The sequence below is a fragment of the Rhinoderma darwinii genome, chromosome 1, assembly GCF_050947455.1.
Source record: "Rhinoderma darwinii isolate aRhiDar2 chromosome 1, aRhiDar2.hap1, whole genome shotgun sequence".
Lineage (NCBI taxonomy): Eukaryota > Metazoa > Chordata > Amphibia > Anura > Rhinodermatidae > Rhinoderma > Rhinoderma darwinii.
The window spans coordinates 303,478,594-303,500,683 of NC_134687.1; the positions used below are offsets into that span (position 1 = coordinate 303,478,594).

Sequence of the window (22,090 nt, forward strand, 5' to 3'; positions counted from 1 at the left end):
CAATCACAGGCTGCAGCGGTCTCCTGGGATGAAACGTCATCCCAGGAGGCCGGCCTGTCAGCAGTCCGGCTAATTCTGAAGTTTTCTGCAGCACACATTCCGGGCGAAAAACTGCACCACAATTTGATGCATTTTTTTGCCCAGAATTCTCTGCAGCCACTAGGGCGTATAAATCATGCTAAGTAGTTACAAATATCCTTAACTTTATTCTGTTAACATTAAAGAGGTTATACAGGATTAGTAAAACATGGCTGCTTTCTTCTAAAAACTGTGCCACACCTCTCCATGGTTGTGTCTAGTATTGCAGCTAAGCTTGATTAAAGTGAATTGGGCTGAGCTGCAATAGCACAGAACAACCTATGGACGTATGTGGCACTGTTTTTGGAGGAAAGCAGACATGTTTTTCTTATCCTATACAACTTTTTTGACTATTAAGATTGTTCAAATTTTACACAGTTTAAAATATATCATTTGAAGATGAAAAATGCTTAATGTGATTCATCTTAATTTCAAACACTTTTGTACCACTTTATGGTAAAATTTAGGTTAGTTGGGTAATTCTATTATAAGAGGGGTAATATATTCAGAGTGTCGAATACCCATTGAGTATGCAGGTGCTTTTCCCTTGTGATTTGTTACTTTCTCTGGACTATGAGTACCAGGGCCTGGGGTGACAGACTCTGCTTTTGAAGTTTGGTGTCTCCCAAGCATAGAGTAAGCTGGACCTCTTCGCAAGTAGCTGTTATTATCTGTTTGGTTATAGTGAGCTGGACCAGGTGTATGAGCCAAATCTTCAGAATGCCCTCCACGATGTGTTCTGCCAGAGAGACTGAAAGCAGGGGCAGATACTTTCAAAGGAACACGGGGACCGACCACTGGTGGCAGGGAATATGTGTTTGGAGCTGGTACCTGATCTATCGATCGGTACCGTGTTCTAGAGCCCATGGAGTATGATGGCGGCTTCCGATATGTTGGAATAAGGCATTTCTCAGGTCTGTAAATTCCTGGACCTGGAGCAATCTCCTTATTTTCTATGAAAATAAAGCAATGGTTAGATAATTAGTGTTGAAAAGTGTCAACTATTACAACTGTAAGCAAAAGATAGATAGATAGATAGATAGATAGATAGATAGATAGATAGATAGATAGATAGATAGATAGATAGATAGATAGATAGATAGATATGAGATAGATAGATAGATAGATAGATAGATAGATAGATAGATAGATAGATAGATAGATAGATAGATAGATAGATAGATAGATAGATAGATAGATAGATAGATAGATAGATAGATAGATTAGATAGATAGATAGATAGATAGATAGATAGATAGATAGATAGATAGATAGATAGATAGATAGATAGATAGATAGATAGATAGATAGATTAGATAGATAGATAGATAGATAGATAGATAGATAGATAGATAGATAGATAGATAGATAGATAGATAGATAGATAGATAGATAGATAGATAGATGATAGATAGATATGACATAGATAGATAGATAGATAGATAGATAGATAGATAGATAGATAGATAGATAGATAGATAGATAGATAGATAGATAGATAGATAGATAGATAGATAGATAATCAGCTTAATCATTGTAGAATTAAAAGTTATACAACTTTGTGTGTCAATTTCTCACCCTTTGTAATATTTCTGTCTGCTGTAAGTGAATGGGAACGTTCTTGCTTACATTCAGCTATCGACTTCCGCATGCTTAGCCGAATGTACATTTTTATTTCAATAGGGAGATGGAGATAAGTCTCATGGATCAGGCTGTTCCCATACACTTTAGATTCCTAATTTATGTTCTTTAATTTTTGTAAATAAACCCCAAATTCTTGCACAGGGTGCCATGTAAACCATGGCTGGACCTGGGTATGATAACACAAGTTTTTATCACTAACGGAGAAATCCTTTGTCATTATTGGTAGTCTTTTATACTCCCTAATACATAATCTTTTAGCTACACTATTTGATAAGTATCAGCCGGTAATGTTATTTGTAACAGAGGCTGCAGATAGATTTCCATTCTCCTATACCAGCTGTAGATTAAGCAACCTGCTCAGGACCGCCCACTGTATATTTATGGCGGGCAGTCCTGGTCCTGAAAGCTTGCTCCATATATCTATGGTGCATGCTTAAGCTGGTTTAAGCCGGTGACCCAGGAGAGAAGATAGAAGCGGTTTTCATCCAGGGTTGCCAACCGTCCAGTGGCGTAGCTACAGGGGTCGCAGCGGTCACAGCCTGGGGGGACCGCAGGGCCCCCGTTTCCACGCAGCGCGCTAATACAAATTTTGTATGTGCCGTGATGCCGGCACTTCCTGGTTACGGGCATGGTTTGTTTAGACGCCACAGTCACATGTGTTTAGACGTCATGTGAGGGGGCGTTCCAGCCACTGTGGAAGAGCCGATGTGGAAGAGCATGGAAAACTGCAGATGAGCTGCAGAGGGGGCCCGTAATGTATGTGTGTTGTATTGTACTGTCTGTTGTATTGTACTGTCTGTGTTTGCGGTGGAGAGAGGAGAGGGGGGCTTTAAATTACAGACCCCCCTCTCTTCTCTCCACCGCAAATACAAACTTCACGACATTACAAACTGTGGGTCGCTCTGCCCCTGGGGGGTCTTGTGAAGACCTCCGGGGGGTCACGAACCACTCATCGAGGTCCTGCTTCCAACTGTATTGGCGTCCTCAGGACGCAGATCCAGTTTAATTTAATCCTGGAGCTGATGGCTCCTTCCTCCAGCATTCACTGTGATATGAGCTATTAGCGGCTCGGCGCAAACAGGCGCGATTTAGTGACGTCATCGCGCCTGTCTGCGCCGAGTCACTCATAACACAGGGCAAAGGAGGAGAAGGATCTCATCCTCCACCCGTCGTGGGAACGGGGCTAGGTAACTAACTTTATTATTTTTCTATTATGCACATATGGAGGAATTATACTGTATAAGGAGGGGGGCTGATATGGTGGCAGCTATGAGGGGCATTATACTGTATGGGGGGCTGATATCGTGGCAGCTATGAGGGGTATCATACTGTATGGGGCTGCTATGAGGGACATTATACCGTATCGGGTCTGCTATGGGGGCATTATACTGTCTGGGGGCTGATATGGTAGCAGCTATAGGGGCATTACACTGTAGGGAGACAGCTATGGGGGCTTTATATTGTGTGGGGGCAACTAAAGGGGGCATTATACTGTATGGGGCTGCTATGGGGGCATTATACTGTATGGGGGCATTATACTGTGTGGGACAGCTAAGGAGGGCATTATACTGTATGGGGGCATTATACTTTATGGGGGAATTATACTATATGGGGCAGCTATGGAGGCATTATACTGTATGGGGCTGCTATGGGGGCATTATACTTTATGGGGGCATTATACTGTGTGGGTGCAGCTATGAGGGGCATTATACTGTATGGGGCTACTATGGGGGCATTATACTGTATGGGGGAATTTATGAGGGGCATTATACTGTATGGGGTCTGCTATGGGGGGGCATTATACTGTATGTGGGCATTATACTGTGTGGGGGGTAGCTATGGGAGCATTATACTGTATGGGGGCAGCTATGGGAAGCATTATAATGTATAAGGGCAGCTACGGGGGGCATTATACTGTGTGGGGGTGGCTAAAGGGGGAATTATACTGGGGGGCTGTTGGGCAAGGCGGCTGGCCATAGGCGCGGCAGGGGTCTTGTGGTGTTGGGGAGGGGTAGGGGGGCTTAAGCTGAATTCTTGCACCAGTCCCCATGAGCCTTTAGCTACGCCCCTGCAACCGTCCTTAAATTTACGGACAGTCCGCAAAAATTGGTTTTTTATTCTTCCGTCCGTAGCGTACGGCAGAAAAAAGCACCGTCCGGGATTTTTCTACATTCTCCCGGAACTTTGCACAGCGCATGCGCCAAAATGTACATGCGCAGTGCAAAGAAATAGTAGGCCGCGGTTTCACGTTGGGTATGTGGAGCCACTGGGCCGTACCGCCTTGACGCTATGGCAGCTGCCCAACAGTACACAGGTCACAGTCTATAGCGTACCTGTGGTAGCTCAGACAGTAGCAAGACAGTCTCGGCTGGGACTAAGCAGCAGGCAGGCGCCAGGCGTTGCGCAGCGGGACAGGCGTGGTACACAGCACAGCACGACTTCAGCTCAACACGGCACTTGACCAGGATAGCACTGGATACAGGTTACAGGAACGGGGAACACTGGGAACTGGAAAACACTTAGGAGACCATTTGCATAGACATAACTAGGATAACGACAACAAGGCTCAGGCATTGGAGGGAGGGGCACAGCCCTTCTTATAGTCCAGGGTGCTCTGGGAGCAATCAGCTCAATCTCCCACCTGTGTGCGACCTGGCTCCTAGTCTGAACTGAGCTCGCGAGCGCACCCTGGTGGTCACTGTGGAACAGGACGGCTGCATGTGCAGACATCTCTGGAGAGAAGGGCATCGACCGGATGGAAGGAGTTTGTGCTCAGTGACCATAGACGAAACACGCGGCCTGGCACATTTTCCGATTCCGCTTGACAGCGGAATCTGAAAATATGCTGCCAAGTGAGATCGGTTCCAGGAGTGGACCAATCCAGTCACCTGACCTCACGTCAGCGACATGAGGTCAGGTGACTCAGGTCAGGTGACTGGACTGGTCCACTCCAGGGCCGTCACCGACCCCAGTCAGAAGAGGACCTCAGTCGTATGACCACCTCGGCTCCTCGGTGAGTCACGTCAGGCAGAGCAGAGAAGGGTAGCGGTTGGCTACCACTACCACTCTTCGCTCTGTTTGCACTTTGCAGTGTGGGGCTATCTACAGGGGGCACAAAGGGGGCACGGTTACTGATGGGGCACTTTTATTGTGTCGAGCACTGAGGGATCATTGTTACTATATGGGACACCGTGGATTAGGAGTTTGTTTAGGATGGGTATAGGCATGAAGGGTGCTGGAAAAGCGAGAAACAACATGTCTGTGTGTCAAATTCTGCAGAGACGAGTTGTGGCTTGAATAAATCGTCAGAGTGGTCTGGACCGGATGGAGGAAAATAGGGAAAGTGAACAACTTATCAGAGAAAACATCACCTAAGTTAGTGTGGGAAAGCTACAAGCGGTGCTGTGATTGGTGAGTCACTCCTAGCACAGTGCACAGGCAATGATTTTGTAATGGTTTCACATACACAGCGCTCTATGAGTGTTCTGTATAGAATAGAGGCAGCAGCAATGCCGCTGTGCTTAGAATATAGGCAGCGGCACTGCTCTGGTGTATAGAATAGAGGCAGCGGCAATGCCTCTATTGGTCCAGATGATCGTATGACTGGTCTCATGATCGCCAGAATACCGTTAGTGGGAGGATGCTGCTGGGTCCTAACAGTGACAATAGTCACTATAACAGGGCTGAATTCCCCTGTAATTGATATGGGAAAAGTATAGTGTGAAACTCTCCTAATGGTCTTTTCCGTCCTTTGAAAGACAGACCATAATAATAAAAAACAAAAGTAAAAAAAAAAAAAGGAAAAATATATTAAATTAAAAATACACATAAAAAACCTCTACTCAAAAAAAAACCACTCCCCTGCCAATCATTGTTACACTTGCTAGACATGTAATATATCAAAATTTACAGTGGACAATGACGATCACAAATAAAAATTATATTTTATCATAATACTATATTACCCCAAAAATTTGCTAAAAATTAAAAAAGCATTTTTTTTACTATTTTAAACTATAAGGATAAAAAATTTGAAAAAGCAAAAATTATGTGTATGAAAATTAGAAGAAAAGAAACGTGCATTGTTCACGTAAAAAATTACGTCGCTAGCCCAACAAATAAAAACGTTAAAGCCGTTCAACTCTCGCCTTCTAAAAATGGCTAAACTGTATCTGGTCCTGAACTGGTTAATTATTAGACACAGCACTTAACTTAAAGATCCTATCTGCAGTTTTAATGTCATATTTTAATACAACCCACAAAATGTATCTGTGATGTTTCAAGCATATGTAAAACACATTCAAAGATTAAAGTTAATCTAGAGCCAAAAAACTGAAAATTCAGACCCCCCTCCCTCACCCAGAAGAGCCTTCTTAAAGGGGTTGTTCCAATATATTGGACCTAAACATGTCATAAATGTATTGGCGGAGAGTCTGTCACTGGGGCCCCCTGCAATCCTGAAATAGTTCAACTTGTGGCAGTGCTGACCATCAATGGAAAGTGACATAGTGTGGAAATGAATGGGAGTTATGGGGACTGCTGAATAAACGGTTTCTATAGATTCCATCCACCGCGTGGGCATAGCTACTGTCCATTGACAAGTGGTGAGAACACGGGAGAAGCTCAAGGAATTTGAGATTCCCTCTGGGTGTCTTCAGAGGCTGAAGTAGAAGAGACTGATGTTAGAAATATTTATTTCTTACAACTAGATACAGCATATATGGAATAATTCAAAGTGTATTGGTCCAGGTGAAGGTAGGCAAGAGACTGTTTTTTTTTTGTTTTTGTTTTTTTAGCTAAGCAAAATTAATATGAGCTTTGTGTATAGCTCACTCCATTAATGAATGCACCAGAGAGTTTACAAGAACAATGTGGTTTAGGTCACTAACCCAGATAGCATGACATTGGAGAAAGAATGGCTGCAGTTGTAGCTACTGTGTGTTGTCTCTCTCTAGTGGAAGAAGAGAGTATATAAAGTTGGAAAAATGTGCCTACACGGTTTGGGTGACTTTAATCAGTTCAGGATCGGGCTATTTTGAGCTTTCAGGACCAGACACCGTTTAGCCATTTTTAGCACGTGTTAGTTAAATGGCTATAACTTTTTTATTTGTTGGGCTAGCGACGTGATTTTTGCAATGTTTTTTTCGTAGACAATGCAGGTTTCTTTTTTTTAATCATTTTTATTCACATCCTTTTTGCTATTTTAAAATTTTTATTCTTAAAGTTTGAAAATAATAGTAAAAAAATAAACTTTTTTACATTTCAGCTATTTTTTTTTTAGCAATAACATAGTTTTACCCTAAAATAGACCTTTTATTTGTGATCGCCATTGTCTAACGTAAATTTTAATATATTAGAGTAATTGGGTCCGGGCTAGCATTACGACAATGATTGGTGGAGGGGAAACCTTTTTTTTTTGGGGTGGGTATATTATGTGTATTTATTATAAAAAAATTTTGCACTTTACTTTACTTTTATTTTTTTTTATTACTATGGTCTGTCCATCAAAGGTCAAAAAAGACCTTTGGGCAACTTTATATATATATTTTTCTTTCTTTTACACCATGCTTTTCCACTGTACCTGGAGCTGCACAGCCGCCCCAGTTACAGGGGAAATCAGCCCTCTCATAGTGACGATTGTCACTAATAGGGCTGTGCTGGGTCTAGTAAGACCCAGCAGCAGTGTGCCACTAACGGCACCCGGCGATCATGTGACCAGTCACATGAACACTGGGAACAATAGACATAGCGGCGCGGCCGCTGCCTCTATTCCTATACACAGCGTTCATTGAGCACTGTGTATAAGTGATCAGAGAAGACAGAAGCAGCGAAAGCTGCTTCTATCCTCTCCTCAGGGTCCCCGGCAGTCACTGACTGCTGGAGACCCGACATTCAGCTGCCCAATTGCTCAGGGAGCAAGCTAAAACCCGCGCCGTAAAAACTCTATGGCGCGGGTTTTAAGGACCTTGACCGCTGGCCGTAAAAACACCACCAACGATCGGGAACCGGTTAATAAACAAAAAAAAAAAAAAGCATTTTAACTTCTTGCACTACGCAACATAGCTCAGCTGTAAAGGATCTGCCAGGCACTACGTCTGTGGAGACTCCCAGGGTTAATCAGTCGACACCTGAGGCCAGACCTCTTAGACTGACACCGGCTCCCACCAATCAGGGTGGCAGGCTCAGGAGTGGGAGAGCCTATCGCGGCCTGGTCAGTCAGAGTTAGCTCCGCCCCCTGTCCATTTATACCTGCAGTTTTCTCTTCCTCATTGCTTGTTATTCTTTTGGATTCCTGGCCCCACTGCTGCTTGCTCCAGCCTGCTTCTGCCGTGCTTCTGCCTTGCTGCAGTTCTCCTTGACTTGACTTGCTTTGCTTTGCTTTGCCCCTGGCTTGCTTCTGTCTCCGTGCCCGCTCGGGTTACTCACTTTGTCCTGGTCCTGACTGTTCGTTCGCCGCTCCGTTTCCTCGTGGCGTTCCGTGGCTACTGCCCCTTCCCTTGCGTGTTCCCTGTTTGTTTTCCTGTGCACTTAGACAGCGTAGGGACCGCCGCCCAGTTGTACCTCGTCGCCTAGGGCGGGTCGTTGCAAGTAGGCAGGGACAGGGCGGTGGGTAGATTAGGGCTCACTTTCCCTTCACCTCCTTCCTGCCATCACAGAATAACAAGCCCTTACCTAGTCTACCATTTCTCCTACGCTGTCGCTATCATGGACCCCCTTGAGACCCTGACCCAGCAGATGCAGGGCCTCTCCCTACAGGTCCAGGCCCTGGCCCAAAGGGTTGGGCGCACCACCTCACCTCTAGAACCCGACCTCAAGTTACCTGACCGGTTTTCAGGGGACCGTAAGACGTTTCTCTCCTTCCGGGAGAGTTGCAGACTATATTTCCGCCTTAAGCCCCACTCCTCAGGTTCCGAGAACCAGCGGGTGGGTATCATCATATCCCGACTCCAGGAAGGGCCCCAAGAGTGGGCCTTCTCCTTGGCTCCTGACGCCCCTGAACTTTCCTCTGTTGATCGTTTTTTCTCTGCCCTCGGACTCATTTACGACGAGACTGACAGGACTGCTTTAGCCGAGAGTCAGTTGGTGACCTTACGTCAGGGTAGGAGACCGGTTGAGGAATACTGTTCTGATTTTAGGAAGTGGTGCGTAGCTTCTCAGTGGAACGATCCGGCCCTAAGGTGCCAGTTTAGGTTAGGATTATCTGACGCCCTGAAGGATCTGCTGGTTAGCTACCCCTCGTCTGACTCTCTTGACCAGGTTATGGCCCTAGCAGTACGACTTGACCGACGTCTCAGGGAACGTCAGCTAGAACGCTTCAGTGTGCTCCCCTCTGACTTTTCTGCGATCCCCCCCGAGGTCCCGCCTCCTCGCCCCTCCACGGAGGACTCGGAGGTACCTATGCAACTCGGGGCCTCCATGTCCCCTCGACAACGTAGGGAGTTTCGCAGAATGAACGGTCTCTGCTTCTACTGTGGGGACGACAAGCATCTACTGAACACCTGTCCCAGGCGCAAGAATAAGAAGCCGGAAAACTTCCGCGCCTAAGTGATCATCGGGGAGGTCACTTGGGCGCACAGGTATTTCCCGTTAATGTGAAACGCAATAAAATTTTGCTTCCCTTTCAGGTCTCGTTTGCTGGCCGGTCTGCCACGGGCAGTGCTTTCGTGGATTCTGGCTCATCTGCTAATATCATGTCTGTTGAATTTGCTATGTCTCTAAAGATGCCTTGTATTGATTTACCTTATCCTATCCCTGTAGTAGGAATCGACTCTACTCCCCTTGCTAATGGTTATTTTACTCAGCATACTCCTGTTTTTGAACTCCTGGTTGGCTCCATGCATTTTGAGCAGTGCTCTGTACTGGTAATGCAGGGATTATCGTCTGATCTGGTTTTAGGCCTTCCCTGGTTGCAGTTGCATAATCCCACGTTTGATTGGAATACTGGGGATCTCACCAAATGGGGTAATGAATGTCTTATGTCATGTCTTTCTGTTAACTCTATTTCTCCCCGGGAGGAGGTAAACACGCTTCCTGAGTTCGTTCAGGACTTCGCCGATGTGTTTTCTAAGGAGGCCTCCGAGGTGTTGCCCCCCCATAGAGATTACGATTGCGCTATCGATTTGGTGCCTGGTGCCAAGCTTCCTAAAGGTAGGATATTTAATCTTTCATGTCCTGAACGTGAAGCCATGAGGGTGTATATCCAGGAATGCCTGGCCAAGGGTTTCATTCGCCCCTCGACTTCTCCTGTAGGTGCTGGCTTCTTCTTCGTGGGGAAGAAGGATGGTGGTCTTAGGCCGTGCATTGATTATCGTAACCTGAATAAGGTCACTGTAAGGAACCAGTACCCACTTCCTTTGATTCCGGATCTTTTTAATCAGGTTCAGGGAGCCCAATGGTTTTCTAAGTTCGATCTACGGGGGGCATATAACCTTATCCGCATCAAAGAGGGGGATGAGTGGAAAACTGCGTTCAACACACCCGAGGGTCATTTCGAATACCTGGTCATGCCCTTTGGGTTGTGTAACGCCCCTGCTGTCTTCCAGAATTTTATTAATGAAATCCTGAGAGAGTACCTGGGTAATTTTCTTGTTGTGTACCTTGATGACATACTGGTGTTTTCCAAGGACTGGTCCTCTCACGTGGAGCATGTCAGGAAGGTGCTCCAGGTCCTTCGGGAGAATAATCTGTTTGCTAAGACTGAAAAATGTGTCTTTGGGGTACAGGAGATACCATTTTTAGGGCAAATCCTCACTCCTCATGAATTCCGCATGGACCCTGCCAAGGTTCAAGCTGTGGCGGAATGGGTCCAACCTGCCTCCCTTAAGGCGTTACAGTGTTTTTTAGGGTTCGCCAACTATTACAGGAGATTTATTGCCAACTTCTCGGTCGTCGCTAAGCCTCTTACGGACCTTACCCGCAAGGGTGCTGATGTCCTCCATTGGCCCCCTGAGGCCGTCCAGGCCTTTGAGACTCTCAAGAAGTGCTTTATCTCGGCCCCCGTGCTGATTCAGCCCAACCAAGAGGAGCCATTTATTGTGGAGGTTGACGCTTCCGAGGTGGGAGTGGGGGCCGTCTTGTCCCAGGGTACCAGCTCCCTCACCCATCTCCGCCCCTGTGCTTACTTCTCTAGGAAGTTTTCGCCCACGGAGAGTAACTATGATATTGGCAACCGCGAACTTCTAGCCATTAAATGGGCTTTTGAGGAGTGGCGGCACTTCCTGGAGGGGGCCAGACACCAGGTAACGGTCCTTACGGATCACAAGAATCTGGTTTTCCTAGAATCGGCCCGGAGGCTTAATCCTAGACAAGCTCGGTGGGCACTATTCTTTACCAGATTTAATTTCTTGGTTACCTATAGGGCTGGGTCCAAGAATATTAAGGCTGATGCTCTGTCACGTAGTTTCATGGCCAATCCTCCTTCCGAGAAGGATCCCGCTTGTATTTTACCCCCTGGTATAATCGTCTCTGCCACGGATTCTGATTTAGCTTCTGATATCGCGGCTGATCAGGGTGCAGCTCCCGGGAACGTCCCTGGGGACAAACTGTTTGTTCCCCTGCAATACCGGCTGAGGGTACTCAGGGAAAACCATGACTCCGCTCTATCTGGTCATCCTGGCATCTTGGGCACCAAACACCTCATTACCAGAAACTATTGGTGGCCTGGGTTGCCTAAAGATGTTAGGGCTTACGTCGCCGCTTGTGAGGTTTGCGCTAGGTCCAAAACCCCTAGGTCCCGACCTGCGGGCCTACTACGTCCCTTGCCCATTCCCCAGAGACCTTGGACCCATATCTCCATGGATTTTATCACCGATTTGCCTCCATCTCAGGGCAAGTCGGTGGTGTGGGTGGTAGTCGACCGCTTCAGCAAGATGTGCCACTTTGTGCCCCTTAAGAAGCTACCTAACGCCAAGACGTTAGCTTCTTTGTTTGTGAAACACATCCTGCGTCTCCATGGGGCCCCAGTCAATATCGTTTCGGACAGAGGGGTACAATTTGTTTCCTTATTTTGGAGAGCCTTTTGTAAAAAGTTGGAGATTGATCTGTCCTTCTCCTCCGCCTTCCATCCCGAAACTAACGGCCAAACGGAAAGGACCAACCAATCCCTGGAACAATATTTAAGGTGTTTCATCTCTGACTGTCAATTCGATTGGGTCTCATTCCTTCCCCTTGCTGAATTTTCCCTGAATAACCGGGTCAGTAACTCGTCAGGGGTCTCCCCGTTTTTCTGTAATTTCGGGTTTAACCCAAGGTTCTCCTCCGTCTCCCCTGGTTGTTCCAATAATCCTGAGGTAGAGGATGTTCATCGGGAACTGTGCACTGTCTGGGCCCAGGTTCAGAAGAACCTAGAGGCGTCCCAGAGCGCACAAAAGATTCAGGCGGATAGTAGACGTTCTGCTAACCCCCGGTTTGTCGTCGGGGATTTGGTCTGGTTGTCGTCCAGGAACTTGCGCCTTAAGGTCCCGTCCAGTAAGTTTGCTCCCCGATTTATTGGGCCTTATAAGGTCATTGAAGTCCTCAACCCTGTATCCTTCCGTCTGGAGCTGCCCCCATCCTTCCGCATACACGACGTCTTTCATGCTTCCCTCCTTAAACGCTGCTCCCCGTCCTGGTCCCCCTCTAGGAAACCTCCTGTTCCCGTTCTCACCCCTGAGGGGGTGGAATTCGAGGTGGCCAAGATTGTGGACAGTAGGATGATCCAGGGCTCCCTCCAGTACCTGGTCCATTGGAGAGGATACGGGCCGGAGGAGAGGACTTGGGTACCTGCTCGAGATGTTCACGCTGGGGTATTGGTCAGGAGGTTCCACCTTCTCTTCCCCACTAAACCGGGTCCTCTTAGTAAGGGTCCGGTGGCCCCTCATAAAAGGGGGAGTACTGTAAAGGATCTGCCAGGCACTACGTCTGTGGAGACTCCCAGGGTTAATCAGTCGACACCTGAGGCCAGACCTCTTAGACTGACACCGGCTCCCACCAATCAGGGTGGCAGGCTCAGGAGTGGGAGAGCCTATCGCGGCCTGGTCAGTCAGAGTTAGCTCCGCCCCCTGTCCATTTATACCTGCAGTTTTCTCTTCCTCATTGCTTGTTATTCTTTTGGATTCCTGGCCCCACTGCTGCTTGCTCCAGCCTGCTTCTGCCGTGCTTCTGCCTTGCTGCAGTTCTCCTTGACTTGACTTGCTTTGCTTTGCTTTGCCCCTGGCTTGCTTCTGTCTCCGTGCCCGCTCGGGTTACTCACTTCGTCCTGGTCCTGACTGTTCGTTCGCCGCTCCGTTTCCTCGTGGCGTTCCGTGGCTACTGCCCCTTCCCTTGCGTGTTCCCTGTTTGTTTTCCTGTGCACTTAGACAGCGTAGGGACCGCCGCCCAGTTGTACCTCGTCGCCTAGGGCGGGTCGTTGCAAGTAGGCAGGGACAGGGCGGTGGGTAGATTAGGGCTCACTTTCCCTTCACCTCCTTCCTGCCATCACATCAGCTTTTATAAATCCGCTCAATCCCATCATGCATTTAAAAAATAAAGTGGTTAAAGGGGTATTCCCATGAGGGACATTTATGACATATCCACAGGATATGTCATAAATGTCAGATAGATGCAGATCCGACCTCTGGGAGCCAAACCTCTAGAACGGGGTCCCCTAAACCACGTTCTAGCTTTTTGTGCTCACGCTGCCTCCCGGCCACTTCCTGATTACATGGTCGGGAGTTACGGAAACAGTGTAGCATGCGAGCTACGCTGTTTCCGTAACTCCCATTCAGTTCTATGGGGCTTACGGAAACACCGTACACTGCTTTCTCCTTCATGGTCGGAAATCAGCCGGAACAGAGGTGGGACCCGCATCTATCTGACATTTATGACACGTCCTGTGGATATGTCATAAATGTCCCTCGTGGGGAAACCCCTTTAATCCCAAATCCAAACAGGCTTGGTTTTATAGAAAATTAGGCCCTGAGCAACAAGCAAAATAGACAAGAATGCTCTCCACCCTCCGGGCCCAGAGTGATTTGTGGGTGTTGTATTATGGCGCTATACAACTCAGAACTTGTAATATGGTCGAGTCCTAACAGAAATCTGTACTGGGTCAGCCTACTCACATTTGACTTCCTCTGCCTTCCCAGAACTTATCATATAGATCAGTGAAGAGCAGAAGACAGTACGCTCTATTCATTCCATGTAAATGAGCCATCTGGCCGACTACTAGAACTGACAGTGGACATGAATGTTTCACTCTCAGGTTACCCCTGGGCGTAAAGGGGGCCCCTGGGAAACAGAAGCCCTGGGCAATTGCCAGTTTTTCACCCTCTATAACCGTCCCTGATTCCAGGAAAGAGAGTGCAAATATATAAATGGTTCTACTATGTGTCTGTGGTGAATTCTGCACACAGAACCACTATGTATAGCTAAGATACAGCCTATAAAAAAAGGGCCATGTATTCCAATTAGGATATCTTTGGATGCATGGTGGTATTAAGTTATACAAAACAGAAGATTGTGCCATGACTAAGGACAGGTGATCTGTCAGAAACACGTAGGCTTATTGCTGATGCAACCACCCTTACCTCCATCGGATTTTACCATTTGTCCGAATAAAGTTGGAACACTGTTTCCTTTTAAATCAACCAGCGCTGGATCAAATTTCTTCTGTTTTGTTTATCCATATCATGTGCCGCCACGCAGGATCCGAGTGCAGTCCATACCTGGACCCACATAACGGTGAGCTGGAGGAGTCCTCCTATTTTTTCCTACACCTTGCGGTATTAAGTTATGTCGTGCTGTGTTTTGCTTTGTTGAATATGATATATACATAATATAAAAATTGCATCATATAATATTCTAATTGTATTCTTTCTTCCACCAGCCTGATCCCTGCGATCATATCAACATAGTTGGGGGAGGGAGGGTGACAAAGGGATTTTTCCTGAGATGCTGACTTTCTCTTTTCTTTCAAATCAGGGTATTTAATTTGTTTCAGTGATATTATTGTCTGATTTTTAATATACAATTTTTGTCTATTTAGCATGCATGCCAGAGCAACCACTATACCACTGTGTTATAGTTTGGGTGTTCTGACTCGGATGTTTAAGACGATGGGCCGTTGGCTTCTGATGGTGATGTACTGTTACTGCTAATTGGCATAGAAGATTGGCTGACCCGTTGTTTTAGGCTATCAGCCTTTATATACTAGCATTCGCGTATGGATATTATAGTGCTATTTTGCTGCCCTCTTGTGACTATTCTAACTAAAAACATTTGATGCTTTTTTCTGTTACATTTTTATTCTTTTCAACATATTAACTGTTTTATAGTCGTATCATTCTTTGTGTGTAGTATATAAGGTTGCTGCTTATATTTGGCACGTATTTAACAGTATATTATAGTTTAATAACTTATGTATCTCTTATTATTTGATCTGTAGGTTATACATCTCCAAAACAACAAAGCTGAAATAAACAATTACATTTTTTGCAGCAGCATGCAGATGACATGGTAAAAAATTTATAGAAACCGCATAAACTGATAGTTCTATGCTGCCTTTGTTAATGATTTTTGTACCCTACCCTGTTAGCTCTCACCTGCTGATTTGCCTCGCGCCAACATGGAGTAGGCAGGTCCAGCACTCCGGCCAAAACGTGTTAGGCATGGCTCCACATAATATCGAGGTCCTGGACTGCAATCGCTGAGATGAGCTGGAGAAGAAGAATAAAAAAGAAAACATATATAAAATATGTAAAAGGTGCATAGGATCCTGTGTCACTTGATTTATTATTACAACTGAATTCTTTCATTGCAGTCGACTCAGACATCAGGCTCACCGGAGTGACTTGTCCGTCCATGAAAAGAATATGCTGGACTGGAGTATTTTGTATAGTCATGACCCACAAAGCCTACTGTAGGGGGCAGGTTATACCGTCCAGGTCCAGGACCTAAATAAGGAGGCAAGGAAGATAGAATATTGACAGTAGATGTAGAGGAATAAGTAATGGTGGTCATATCCAATATTTTTCACAAAACATACAAGAGGAATCCAATGTAGTATATGTGTAGACGGTGTTCAGTTAAAGTACATCAGCGAGAAGTCAAAGGTTAATATCAGGGAAAAGACATGAAGTATTTAAAATGACCCTCCAGTCTCAGGACAAAATTCTAAATCTGATGGTTTATATGGTGTCATATTACCTGGTACCCTCCAGTTGTGCCCTTCTGCCGTGAATCCCTCTGTGTTGTGTCAAAATGGCCACAGCGCTTCTCAGACTGACTCTAAGACACTCCCTTTGTTGTCGGATTAGACAGAACTGCTCATGTGAGCAGCTTTGGTCAATCCGGGAACAGAGGGAGTGTCTTAGACGCAGTGTAAAGGATCTGCCAGGCACAGCTTCTGTGTATACGCCCATAGGTAATCAGTCTGCACCTGCTTCTATGTCTGTGAGACTGACTCCATCTTCCACCACTCAGGATGGCAGGCTTAGGAGTGGGAGAGCCTATCACAGCCTGGCCAGACGGAGCTAGCTCCCGCCCTCTGTCTATTTATACCTGTCTTTCCTGTTCCTCCTTGCTTGTGATTCTTCTCGTGTGGTTTCCTGGCCCTGCTGCAGCTTCTGAACTATTTGACCCTGCTTCATACTGACCCTGGCTTACTGACTACTCTCCTGCTCTGCGTTTGGTACCTCGTACAATCCTGGTTTGACTCGGCTTGTTCACTACTCTCCTGCTCAGCGTTTGGTACCTCATACACTCCAGGTTTGACTCGGCTCGTTCACTACTCTTGTTGCTCACGGTGTTGCCGTGGGCAACTGCCCCATTTCCCTAAGCTTTGTGTACCCTTGTCTGTTTGTCTGTCGTTCACTTACTGAGCGTAGTACCAGTTGTACCCCGTCGCCTAGGGTGGGTCGTTGCAAGTAGGCAGGGACTGAGTGTCTGTTTCCCTACCCCCATCATTACATAATCACAAGCCCATATACCTAGGTTACCCTGGTCCCTCACACTACTATGGACCCCCTTGAGACCCTGGCTCAGCAAATGCAGGGTCTCTCCCTACAGGTCCAGGCCCTGGCCCAGAGGGTCAACCAGCCTGACGCTACCATGATAGTGCCCCTCACCTCACCTCTTGAACCCCACCTCAAGTTGCCTGACCGGTTCTCAGGGAACCGGAGGACTTTTCTCTCCTTTCGGGAGAGTTGTAGGCTCTACTTTCGCTTAAAGCCTCACTCCTCAGGTTCTGAGAGCCAGCGGGTGGGTATAATTATGTCCCGGCTCCAGGAAGGGCCCCAAGAATGGGCCTTCTCCTTGGCTCCTGATGCCCCTGAACTTTCCTCCGTTGATCTTTTCTTTTCTGCTCTCGGACTCATTTATGACGAGACTGACAGGACTGCCTTTGCCGAGAGTCAGCTGGTGACCTTACGTCAGGGTAAGAGACCTGTTGAGGAGTATTGTTCTGACTTTAGGAAGTGGTGCGTAGCTTCTCGGTGGAATGACCCTGCCTTAAGATGCCAGTTTAGGTTGGGTCTGTCGAACGCCCTGAATGACCTGCTAGTTAGCTATCCCTCTTCTGACTCCCTAGACCAGGTTATGGCTTTAGCGGTACGACTTGATCGACGTCTCAGGGAACGACAACTTGAACGTTTTTGTGTTTTCCCCTCTGACTCCCCCATGATGCCTCCCGAGGTCCCGTTGCTTCGCTCTTCCACGGAAGACTCGGAGGTACCTATGCAACTCGGGGCCTCTGTGTCCCCCCGACAACGTAGAGAGTTCCGCAGGAAGAATGGTCTCTGCTTCTATTGTGGGGATGACAAGCATCAAGTGAACACCTGTCCTAGGCGTAAGAATAAGCAGCCGGAAAACGTCCGCGCCTAAGTGATCATCGGGGAGGTCACTTGTGCGCACAGGTATTTCCCGTAAGTATGAAACGTAATCAAATCTTGCTTCCCTTTCAGGTCTGTTTTGGTGGTAGGTCTGCTACCGGCAGTGCCTTCGTGGATTCAGGGTCTTCTGCTAATATCATGTCTGTGGAATTTGCTATGTCTCTAGCTATGCCTTTGATTGATTTGCCTAAACCTGTCCCGGTAGTGGGTATCGACTCCACTCCTCTTGCTAATGGTTATTTTACACAGCATACCCCTGTTTTTGAACTCCTTGTTGGCTCCATGCATTTGGAGCAGTGCTCTGTACTGTTGATGCAGGGATTATCGTCCGATTTGGTTTTAGGCCTTCCCTGGTTGCAGTTGCATAATCCCACGTTTGACTGGAATACTGGGGAGCTTACCAAATGGGGTAATGAATGCTTGACGTCATGTTTTTCTGTTAATTCTATTTCTCCCCCTGAGGAGGTGAACACGCTACCTGAGTTTGTTCAGGACTTCGCTGATGTTTTCTCTAAGGAGGCCTCCAAAGTGTTACCTCCTCATAGAGAATACGATTGTGCTATCGATTTGGTACCAGGAGCTAAGCTCCCTAAGGGTAGGATATTTAATCTCTCTTGTCCCGAACGTGAAGCCATGAGAGAGTATATCCAGGAATGCCTGGCCAAGGGTTACATTCGCCCCTCTACTTCTCCGGTAGGTGCTGGCTTCTTCTTTGTAGGGAAGAAGGATGGTGGTCTTAGGCCATGCATTGACTACCGTAACTTGAATAAGGTCACTGTAAGGAACCAGTATCCCCTTCCTTTGATTCCTGATCTCTTTAATCAGGTTCAGGGGGCCCAATGGTTCTCTAAGTTTGATCTACGGGGGGCGTATAACCTTATCCGCATCAAAGAGGGGGATGAGTGGAAGACTGCGTTTAACACGCCCGAAGGTCATTTCGAATACCTCGTCATGCCCTTTGGGTTATGTAATGCTCCCGCGGTCTTCCAGAATTTCATAAATGAGATTTTAAGAGATTACCTGGGGGTATTTCTTGTAGTGTACCTTGATGACATACTTGTGTTTTCCAAGGACTGGTCCTCCCACATTGAGCATGTCAGGAAGGTGCTCCAGGTCCTTCGGGAAAACAAACTGTTTGCGAAAACTGAAAAATGTGTGTTTGGGGTGCAGGAGATAACATTTTTGGGTCAAATCCTCACTCCTCATGAATTCCGCATGGACCCCGCCAAGGTCCAGGCTGTGGCGGAATGGTTCCAACCTGCCTCCCTGAAGGCGTTACAGTGTTTCTTGGGTTTCGCTAATTATTACAGGAGATTTATTGCTAACTTCTCGGTCATCGCTAAGCCTCTTAGTGCTGCGGCCATTTTATGACAGCATAGAGGGAACCCTAAAAAAGCGGATCCACGGCAGAGGGGCACAACTGGAGGGCACCAGGTAATATTACACCATATACACCATCATATTTAAAAATGTTGTCCCAAGAACGGAGGGTTGCTTAAGGGTAGTTGCCTTGTTTGGAAAACACATTTAGTGGGGTATCCCCCCTTTAAGACCCTTATAAATTATCCGGAGCAGAGAGCAGCTACAAAGAGTGTCTCTTACACTGGAGGACCCAGCACAGCCATTCATTACACAGACAACCAATTTATTTCAATGAAAATTGTGTAATGCTTAATTTCCCCTGTGATGGTGCTGCAGGGGAAATGAACACTTACTATCAGACTCCCCCAGAGATTACAGATGATCCCTCTAGGTCTATGCAATGGAGTAATATAGGGGGACCTTTCTAACAAAAAGGGATTGTTGAAAGCAGACCACCACTAATTTCTTATTCAGTGGTCATGACTTTTAGGTATGATAAGTTGAGCTCTGTTCACTTTTTCATTAGGTTTCTGTAACTTTTTGAAGATCAGAATAGGGTAGCATGCTGCGCTTTTCTATCCAGTAAAATAAATTAAACCCATTATAAGACAATGGGGGTAAAAAAAAACTGATCATAATTGATCATGACTGATTCGTGAAACAGATCATATATGATGTGTCATATGCGTTATGGATCCTGTAAAAACAAAAACCATAACGCCAGTGAGAACAGAGTCTAAATTGGTGAATCAACATTGAAATAATTGGTGTGCTGGAAAGAACATTTTTTTCATCAGATGTAAAATCAAACGCTACATACTGCTTCACGAGCCATAGAAATAAATTACATGACAGTCTCATTTATACCTGCGCTCTGTGATAGATGTTGTAGAAATCTTACAATTTTATTCAGAATGACAAATATTTCCCATTCTGAACTGAAGATTTCTGCCACTAATTTTACAGTATCATACAAACAGGTGTCACCTAAAAGTCTAAAGATAACGCAGGTCTTTAAAGCATTTTACATAGATGGTACATAAAAGATGTATCTATGGAAGGTTGAGATGAATAAAATACGGGATTTTATAGATAAGCACAAAACCTTTACATTTAAGGTATAGAGAGAAAATTATGGGTGGGTTACAGGGCATGCTGGGAGTTGTAGTTTGAAAAGAGCTGGAGAGTACCAGTTTGGAGACCACTGGGTTATATCATGGGATGTATCCTGTTAATAGTGATGTAGTAAACAGCAATACTAATAGCCGCCATAAATAATACTTACCAGTCTCCTTTGCTGCAATCATGGGTATTTTTCTTTCTGTATGCTCTCCCATCTCTTCATAAAGTAAATGCTATATCCAGAAAATGTTATTTACTAGAAATAATAAATGCTATAATGTTAATGGATTCAATGGGATTTAAGAATGTCAGATCAGTGGTTCTCATATATTTACCCCAATATTACAGTCTTTAACGTAACAAAGTAATCTTGTCTTGTCATTGTTGTCCCTGTGCTACACTGCAGGTCCCAGCATGGTAATGTGACCTGAGGATGTTCTAATAAGTGTAAGCTTATCCCATTGCTGTCTCATCACCCCCTCCCAAACATACCCATCAGCCCCTCTCACTCAGGTTCCAAGTCACTGGTGCAAGACCAGCTCCATTATGACTATTGCTCAACCTTATTTAACCATTTATTTACCTAATCAGTTACCTGTGGCATTGTTTATTACTCTTTAAAGTCACTTTAACTTTGTTTTAACAAATATTATCTTTGCATTTTTTTTAAACATTTAGGTTTAGTTTGGTAATAATGTTTTAATTAGAGATAGAGAGATAAGAGATATTGTCACTTGTGCAAAAGTGACAACAGGAAGTGCATCAAAATAAAAGAAACAGCGTTGCTCGCTGACAGCGCTGGAATCAGGAAGGGTAAGTATAATAATTGCTATGCTTTTTTAAGTGTTACTAATTTTATTTTGCATTTTTTTACAGGTTCAGTTTTTGGACTACTTTGGATTCTAAGACTACTTTGATGACAGTGTTTTATAATCTGAATAAAATAGTTAACAATGGTTGTGTAGGATTTTTTATTTCAATTGTGGTTTTTTTAACTTTATTACTACTGCCTTAGTAATGGCCACTGTCTGATTGACAGTGTCCATTACTATAGCAGGGTTTAGTGTTAGTTGGTGAAAAGGCTAACACTAACCCCCCATTATTACCCTGGTACCCACCGCCACCAGGGGTACCAGGAAGAGCCGGGTATGATCCAATACCCGACCATCTGTAGTGATGGACGGCACTGGTGAGGCCGCAGGCTGGTATTATTAGGTTGGGAAAGCCCAAAAACTATGGCCCTTCCCACCCTGGTAATGTTAGCCTGCTGCAGCTATGTTGTATCTGGCTGAGTATGAAAAATTGGGGGGGCACCACATAATTTTTTTCCAATCATTTATTTACTTTTTAAAAAAACTATGTGGGGTCCCCCCCATTTTTCATAACTAGCCAGATACAACATAGCAGCAAGCAAGCATTATCAGGGTGGGAAAGGCCACGGTTCTTAGCCTGATAATACCAGCCTGCGGCCACCCCAGTGCCCAACCATCACTCCAGATGGACAGTGCTGGAGACCCTGGGCAAAGCGTTAGCTGATGCTCTGCCCATTTTCACTAGTTACGAAAATCCCAGAAGAGTAATCGGTAGATGTTGCCACTTGTTAAGTTCTGAGATAATTTTGTGTTTGAGAGGAGGAAAAATTTAGTGAAAACTGTGTCTGGAGTCTAATAATTGTCAGAGCCTTGGGGTTTGACATAAAGATCAAAACATCGTACGCAAATAGTGTAAACAGATCTCTCGCCCTCCTACCTTAATCCCAGAGACAGCGTTACTTCCCTCTAACAGCCTTGCCAAAGGCTCCAACGCCAGATCAAAGAGAAGAGGGGACAAGAGTCAGTACCGGCAAGTCCCTTTCTACAGAAATCATTCAGATAAGAAGCCTGGAGAATGTATTCTTGCCCTCGCAGAGTCTTTTAGCCCCCAGTATATTTATCCTGTCCAGCACCGTCCCCAGCCAATGCATTTTTACACTATAAAATGCTTTTTCTGCATCCAAGGTAAGCAAGGCAGGTGTTTCTCCTGCCTGAAGACGATGCCGG

At 45.7% G+C, this 22,090-nt stretch overlaps 1 protein-coding gene across 1 annotated transcript; it reads right to left on the bottom strand.

Annotated features, from left to right (window-relative positions):
• Positions 1–546: 546 nt before the first annotated feature.
• CIMAP1D (CIMAP1 family member D) lies at positions 547–20,266 on the bottom strand. Its single transcript, XM_075851133.1, has 4 exons — positions 20,215–20,266; positions 15,522–15,632; positions 15,282–15,395; positions 547–1,031 (listed from the first exon to the last, which is right to left on the bottom strand). The coding sequence occupies exons 1-4, from the start codon at positions 20,264–20,266 to the stop codon at positions 547–549; spliced, it is 762 nt and encodes a 253-aa protein (XP_075707248.1).
• Positions 20,267–22,090: the final 1,824 nt, after the last annotated feature.

Coding starts and splice junctions, on each gene's coding strand:
- CIMAP1D (XM_075851133.1), bottom strand. CDS start 20,266: ATGGGAGAGCATACAGAAAGAAAAATACCCATGATTGCAGCAAAGGAG. Junction 15,396..15,521: donor TGGACGGACAAGTCACTCCG/GTGAGCCTGATG, acceptor CTTCTTCTCCAG/CTCATCTCAGCGATTGCAGT. Junction 1,032..15,281: donor GGCGCGAGGCAAATCAGCAG/GTGAGAGCTAAC, acceptor TTATTTTCATAG/AAAATAAGGAGATTGCTCCA.